Source organism: Mastomys coucha, unplaced genomic scaffold, assembly GCF_008632895.1.
Source record: "Mastomys coucha isolate ucsf_1 unplaced genomic scaffold, UCSF_Mcou_1 pScaffold16, whole genome shotgun sequence".
NCBI classification, from domain to species: domain Eukaryota; kingdom Metazoa; phylum Chordata; class Mammalia; order Rodentia; family Muridae; genus Mastomys; species Mastomys coucha.
The window spans coordinates 37,183,578-37,191,293 of NW_022196898.1; the positions used below are offsets into that span (position 1 = coordinate 37,183,578).

The 7,716-nt window shown below is 51.4% G+C and overlaps 1 protein-coding gene across 5 annotated transcripts in view; it reads right to left on the reverse strand.

Annotated features, from left to right (window-relative positions):
• Rhbg (Rh family B glycoprotein) overlaps positions 1-5,442 on the reverse strand; it is an 11,590-nt gene extending 6,148 nt beyond the window's left edge. The window contains exons 1-3 of one of the 5 annotated variants that reach the window (XM_031374353.1): positions 5,202-5,296; positions 5,017-5,060; positions 23-209 (exon numbers count right to left, since the gene is read on the reverse strand). In XM_031374353.1, the coding sequence (XP_031230213.1) occupies positions 23-189 (167 nt within the window). In that variant the 5' untranslated portion in view covers positions 190-209; positions 5,017-5,060; positions 5,202-5,296. Of the gene's footprint in view, positions 1-22; positions 210-495; positions 515-1,263; positions 2,284-5,016; positions 5,061-5,201 lie in introns of those variants that run through there. The other 4 variants (XM_031374352.1, XM_031374356.1, XM_031374354.1 and 1 more) reach the window with 4 other exon arrangements.
• Positions 5,443-7,716: the final 2,274 nt, after the last annotated feature.

A 7,716-nucleotide genomic window follows, 5' to 3' on the forward strand; every position in this document is an offset into this window, starting at 1 on the left:
CCAGGGGCTTACTATTGCCCACCTCTCCATGCCAACGCAGATGTGGCCATCATGGAAAGAGTGGAGGAAGCCTTGGAGCAGTGTGGCCCACTGCAGGGTGAGGCTGGCCACGAGGAAGGTAAAGCCCACGCTGCTGAAGCCGTACCGCTGTAGAAAGACCATGAGGAAGCCAAAGCCCACGAAGACCATGACATGCACATCCTGGAAGCCTGCGGTGAGCAGAGCAGGGGAGGGAGAGACAGGCGAGGGAGTGTCATGAGGCCTGCTCTGGTCTGGTCACACCCACCAACCAACAGGTGCCATTCCAGTGTCTGGCTCCTGTGGACAGAACGGCCTTGACACACAGCACCATCCTTGTAGAATTGCCCAGCCATACCAGCCTCCTACCACGGGCAACCCAAACAAAGCATCCAGCCCGGAGCAGCAGGGCCAGGCCATCCTTGCTATCCCTGCTCAGAGAAGGAGCTAGAACACCCTGCTCCGACATCCACTCACCTACCCGGTCCATCTGCTCGCCGGAGTAGGAAGTTTTCCCTGCTGCTGCAGCCCTGTCTCCTCTACACACAAGATTCTCCTTCCTCCTTCTGGAAAGTCCCCCTCTCCCTCCAGTGTGTCCATGATCGAAGGTGTGTGCATACAGGTGTGTGTGTGTTTCCTCCACCATGCCCTGCCTCATCCGAAGGGCCCCTCAGAGAACCTGGATCAGAGGAGACAGCCAGCAAGCCCAGGCATCTGTCCCTCTGTTCTGACATCATGAATGAGCCTTGCTACGCCTGACTCCTACTTGAGTGTTGAGGAAACCGAATTCAGATCCTAATGTTCACCCAGCAGGCACTTCACCTACTGAGCCATCTCCCTCACCCCAAGGAAGCCCTTCTTGATGTCTAACTTTCGTCTCTCGTCTTTCAAATAAATAAATCTTTAAAAAATAAAATCATAAATAAGGCCAGATGTGGTGGTACACATCTTTTCCTAATCCTAGCACTTGGGAGTCAGGGGTAATCTCTCTGAGTTCAAGTCCAGCCTGGTTTACATAATGAGTTCGTTTCAGGACAGCAATGGCTATGTAACAAGACTGTCTCAACATAAACAAACAAACAGGAACAAGCAAAGACAAGACCCACCAGTAGAATACCCATAGGAGTTCCCTTTCTGTAAACGTCTGGGGACAAGAGGCACCACGCCTGCACACTCTCCAGACACCCTCCTTTCGCACTCTACTTGAGAAATCTCTCTTCTCTAGGGCTGAGAAATGTCACTTGCCTGAGAATGTCTGTTTCCCACCTGCAAGCAACAGATGTGCGGTGCGTCTGTGGACAGGGCTCCGGAGCACAGCTGCCACCCAGGAAGTCAGTTCCTGCTCTCAAGGGTGGAGTCACACCGGAGAATCAGAGCCTGCACAGGGAGGCTGTTAGCTCTGATGAGAACTCACATTCATATTGACCTTTTCCCTTGGCCACTTGGGAGCTGGGAGCTGGAGTAGAGCTTCGGCTGTCATGCATCCACACTCCCACGATTCTCTCTTCAGATGTCTAGCTTTGTTTCTCTGCTTGTGTTTCCTCGTTGCAAGTTCACTATCCAAATTGGCAACCCCAAATGCTCCAGAATCACAAAGTTTTTGAGCATCAGTGTGATGCAGTAGTGGAAAATTCCACACCCACCCATCCAGGGCCTCATCTAATGGGCTTTACTCAAAACACAGGCTCACTATATAGGCTGCATGAAATCTCCTTCAGGCTATTTGTATGTGTGGTGTATGTTGGGTATCAGTGGAATGCTTGTCTAGACATGAGTTCCATCCTCAAGATATTCCATTATGTATACATAAACACATCCCAAAACCAAACACTTTTGGCTCCATGAATTTTCATAATGAAATTCAATTTGTATTCATTTTTATCATGGATGACCCTGAATTTCTCATAGGAAGGGGCAGATTCTCAAGCCCGTGTTTTGTGTTATTTGATCTTGAGATGCACGGCAAGCTGAAAGCTGCTACTGAACTTTGGGGTGCAAATAGGATCCCTGAGAAAGGCTAGAGCTTTTGCTGTTTTGGAGCTGAGAACAGGACCAGAGGATCTAGCGGTGCCTTGCTCACTCCTGTGACTGGGGTCTGCAGCCCCACAGGCTTCAGAGAATGTTGTCTGGAGGCCCCTGGCACCCTACAATGGACTGCCAAGCCCCCAGTGCCTGCTCCTGAGGGTCACCCACATCATACACACAACAGAAAGGAGACACACACTTAGAACTCAGCCAGAGCCAGCATTCTTTTTCTTTTTCTTCTTTCTGCTTTGTTTGTTTGTTTGTTTGTTTGTTTTTGTTTTAGACAGGGTCTCACTATGTGGCTCTGGCTGTCCTGGAACTCACTGTGTAGATCAAGGTGGCCTAGAACTCACAGAGATCCCAAGTGCTAGGATTAAAGATGCATGCCACCACACCATGATAGCTTACAGTCTTTCAGGACTCTCTGTCCTTTTCCCTTGTTCAAACATGGAAGAGGAACTCTTTCTGTTCTTGTCCAAGGACAGTCAGAAACCAAAGGGGGCTGGGTGGCTGGGTGGCATGCCTCAAAGACCATTCAAGCAGGAACTTCTCTCAACTGCTCTGAGCTTGTTTTAAATGCTTCTGTTTGCACTGAAAACTTAATCCCAGCCAGGCATGGTGGCACACACTTGTGATTCTGCCATGCAAAAGGTAGAGGCAGGAGGTCAAGGCTAGACTTGACTACATAATGAGTCTGAGGCCAGCCTGTGCTTATGATACCAGTCTCAGGTGGAACAAATGAAGCTTTCCTTCTCCAGCTTCCTTCTGACAGCGCAAAACTTTGGCAAAACTAGGGCTGCCATTTCAGCATCTACACACACCCGACCCAGTGACCTTGGACACACGACCTGAGCCCTCTCTAAGCCTTGGATGCTTCCTCTGGAAAGGGCAGCTATAAAGCACAAAGAGGAGCTACCATCTCAGAGCCTCTTCTACCCCAGCTTCCAGAAAACAGGCTGCATCCTCCCAGAGCAGGCCACAGTTCCAGCCTCTGCCTCTCCTAAGATAGTCCTGAGTCTGTCTGGGTCATGTCCCTGCTGAGTCAGGCCTCTCCTGAAGGCCTCCTTAGGTTTTCAGAACCCTTTTCTCTCACTGCTCTCTGCCTCTTTCCCCTTTTTTCGAATCACTGGCATTGTACAGTAAGAAGCTTGTAGGCAGGGTACACTGGTTCAAGCTGGTATTCCCCAGTACTTGGGAAACTGAGGCAGGAAGACGGTAAGTCTGAGACTAGCCTGGCTTACGTTGTGAGACTCTGCCTAAAAGATAAGGTAAACCGGGGTAACCTGAACATCACCGGAGTTTCCAGAAGAGAACCAAGAGGCCTGGCTCTTGTCCCACTCTTTTTGTGACGTGCTGTGTGATCTTGGGTAGGTGAATGACCTTCCTGGCTCTCTGTCCACATCTGATCTGAGAGAGGTAGAGCATAGAATACGAGGGCCCATCCTGTCCTATCTACCTGGGGGAGACATCTGCCATCTCCTGACAGCCCCTTAGGGTAACCATGCCTGCCACCTTGGCTAGCCAATACTCACCAAAGACTCTTTTCATCTTCTGAATCAAAGGGTGGTTTCTACCCGCCCTCTGGCCTTGACCCTTTCCTCTGGACACAGGGACCGGTGAGGACCCGGCTCATCAAAGCCACGGGCTTTAGGAACCTCACATCTCCCTCCTGCCTAGCTTTCCCCAAACAGCAGGCTCAAAGTCCACAGAGGTCGGCACTGGGGCAGGTCCTTGCTGCCCTCTTGGGAAGGAGAGCCCAGCATTGCCTCCACTGTAAAAGGCAGGATTCTGGGCTTTGAAACAGGCTGGAGGCTTTAAGAGAAGCTGCTCCTGACCCTCTTAGACAACTAAAATTCACCTCCTTCACCTGCCTGGCTCATTTCCTCTCAATTCCCAGCACCTGTGGCCAGTTAGTGGCCAGCAGTCTAGGGCCAGCTTTAGGGCCAGCTTTGGTTTTGATGCCAGCTTCTGAAGCCTGAATGCTGCCAGTCCCTGCCACAGCTAGGAATGAACTCTAGAGAAGGAGGTGCTGCGGTTGGTTGGGGGTCTGCTGCTTCCTGTCACAGTCCAAAGTGTCCCTCAGCCTTCTGTGTCCCCATTGCTGGGGCCGGGCAGGGTGAGGTGGGACAGTCTCACTAGCTCATCGGTAGAAAGTGGGTGCTAAGAACCTTGTTGCTTTATTTGCATGGCCCTTCAAATGGAGATATTTTTCCTTACTCCTTTTTGGTGTCTGTCCGTTTGTTTGTTTGTTGTTTGAGACAGGGTTTTGTTAGCTCGATCTGATCTCAGATGCACAGTGTGGCTGAGGCTGGCTTTGAACTCCACATCCTCCCACTCCCACCACTGGAGTGCTGAGATTCGAGGCACAAAGCATCACACCCAGCTTCTTCCTGTCACTTGGATGAGGAACCAGGATTAGAGAAGGTTGACTTGGGCATTACAGGGAGGGACAGTTTGCTTGGTCCCAAATGTCCAGTGTTTCAGTTACAACCTTGAAGGAGATGCTCTGTCTCCATCTGGGGTTTAACTCCCCATCCAGAACCTTGTCAGGAGGCAAATGGTCAGTGGTCAGGTTTATGGTGTGTAAGATCTATTCTGGCTATGTGACCCTTGGTGGGTGATAATGGGCGCATCGCAGCCCCCTTAAACTGTAAGATGAGATAATAATGCTGCACTGTGCACCACCCTAGCCCACCTCATGCTGGCCTTGAATCTGGCAAACTGGTTCAGTGTCCTCTCACTCTCAAACCTGGAATGTCTGTGCTGAAACCAATCTTTGATGCCTGTACATGTGGGAGTTTCACACCTAATTCTCCACCAAGATTCTCTTTCTGGCGGTCAAGCTGGACTCCTAGACAAAGCCAAATTAGCTCCAGTGGTAGGTGAGACAGCTGCTAACACTGGACCTACTTACAACTGGATTGAAACCCCAGCACCCCTTACTGTGTGACCCTGAGTCTGACTGAGCCTTACCTTTCCTCAGCCTGAGATAGAGCACGTGCCATCTCCAGCAGTGCCTGGAACAAGAGGGACACTAGAGAAAGGGGACTATTTTAAAGCCCCGGCAGTCATCTCAGTGGGAGGAGTACCCACCAACGCCCTTCCCTACACACCCGGGGCTTGGAGGCTCTGCTTCCCACGCCCTTGCCCGCACTCACTTGGGTAGCGAAAGTAAAACTTGTTGTCCACGTTACTGTGGTTGCCCCCGTGCCACAGGGCAGCGTCGGTTTCGTGGTTGTAGCGGACAAAGATCGCAAAGAGGAGGGCGGTGGTGCCTTGGAAGAGCAGGCACAGCAGCGGCAAGACCAGGCGCCGGTGGCGGGGAACACGGGCCATGAACGCGGCTGTGCTCTCCTGGGCTCCAGCAGGGCTGTGCCGGCCAAGCTGATTCCTGCCACCGCAAAGGTGAGGCCCCGCCCTCCGGAGGCTGTGCAGCTCCTAAGGGAGCCCCACCCCTCAGCTCGAGGTTGGCAAGTACTAGCTCCGCAGGTTAGGTCCTGTTTCCCATGGCCCTGCTAAGGCACAGGTGATGTGTGAGCTTCCCCCCGAGTGTGCCCCAGCTGCCAGGAGGGTGGTGAGAGGAGAAAAGGTACTCCCCCCTTCAAACCTGGTATGAGAGAGTGGCATCCAAGAAGCTAGTATCCCTTAAAGGTCCTACCGGTTTCCTTTGGCTAATAGGAAGGAATCAGACTAATGCTGAGATCGTCCTTTGCCTGGCTGCAAGGGTAGACCAGATGGCCCCTCTCAGAAGCCACTGCTTCCACCATCTTTTTTTTTTATCTGAAAGATGCATTTATTTATTTATTTTATGAATACACTGCCATTCTTTTCAGACACACCAAAAGAGGGTATCCAATCTCATTACAGATGGTTGTGAGCCACCATGTAGGACTTGAACTCAGGTCCTCTGGAAGAGCAGTCAGTGCTCTTAACTGCTGAGCCATCTCTCCAGACCCAGCCTTTATCACCTTAAGTTGAGCTGAGATGATAATTCCAACAACCATGGTCCTTGAAGGACTCTAGCAGGTAGAGACACTGGCACTCTTAGTTTCAAAACTTGCAGTCAAGAAGGACAGGGACAGGAGGACAGCTTGATGACCCTCTGCTCATTGCCCATTGCTCTTTGTCCAGTTCTTCCACTGTCTTAGGAGGGACCTGAGCCTCTGGCCCTGCCCTTGTGTGGACTTGGGAGGACACCTGGATTCTAGGTGTCCAGTTTCCTGTGCCAAGGGTCCAGACAAGCACATGAGAGACCAGAGATCAGCCTCTGGTGACAAGGCTTTCAGCTGGTCCATGCTGGCCCTGTCCAGAGACTCTCCACCATGCCTCAGTCAGCAGGAAGGTTAAGCATAGATAAAGACTTAGCATCTATGGGACACCCCCGGGGGGCCATCTCCTGTCCCAGGTGTGTCTCCTGAGCCCTGCTTGGGGTCAGAAGTTGCTTGAATTGTTCCAGCAGGTCTAGACAGGCCCTGGGAAGGAACACCTTTCTATGCCCCCAGAACTAGAGAAAGGGGAAGAGAGACCTCTGGTCTGATTCTAACCTCTTCTTATCTACTGGATGCCTCCCTTCATCTACAACTCCTCCAGGGCCTGACTCCCCCCCCCCCTTTCTCTTCTTCAGTCATTTACTCACTCAATAAATACTCATGTAGTATCTACCCTGGGCTAAGTGCTAGGGTTGGAACCAGATACTAGAACAAGGATATAATGGGCTTGGGCCCTGGAGGCCCCAGCCTAGCATATGTTAGCTCTTCAGTCCATGAGTCAGGGGAGGGCTTCAGAAGTTCCTTGGAAAGGCAGGAGAGCTGGGCCAACATATAGTCAGCATATGGGATGTTCACTCCCTTGTAAGGCGTGACCTTGAAGTGTTAACACTATGTGACAGACACCAGCCGGTATTCTTTCTGGTCCAATACAGCAAATCCCTGAAAACCTTCTCTAAGACTCCCCTGCCTGTCTGCTTCCTGGGAAGACTCTCTAATCCACCACCCATGATCACCTGCTGAGGTCTGGCCCTTGGTTCCCCTCCTATGATCCTGTGAAGTGATGGGCTTCAGGCCTCACTCCTTTCTCAACTGCAGGCCCCAGAGGGACATCTGTATCACCAGTCTACGTCTGTCTAGTTTTGAGGTCTGCCCAATCTTTGACTTTCCATCTCTGGCTTCCAGTCATGACCAGCCAAGCATTTAAAGCCAAGGGGAGTTGGTGTCTCCTGCTTGCCCTGGCCTGGCCTGTGCAGGTTGTCCCTGGAGAACTGAGTGTCTGTGGTTACTGAGTAACTCAGTGTTGCTCCAGGATGCTCTCTGCCAAGGCCACCTGCTTCCTCTCCCTGATGCCTTGGTTCGGGGTTCTAGGAGCTGTTGTCCCTGTTAGTCTCACTGACCACCTCCAGCATGCTTAGGGGGCAAACACAGAACCAGCAAAGCTACAATCATATAGACACCCCACCATTCCTCCCCTTTCTCTCTCCCCTCCCTCCCTCTTTCTCTTCCTTCCTTCCTTCCTTCTTCATATCTATACTGTGTGACCTCGGGCAGATTATTGAGTGCCCTTTGAGCCCCAGTTTCCTTGTCTGTGAGTGAGAATAAGAACGTTTCCACAAGGACTCCAAATAATTCCTATAGATGGCTGGCATTTTGGCAAGCATTCCACAGATGTGATGATTATTTT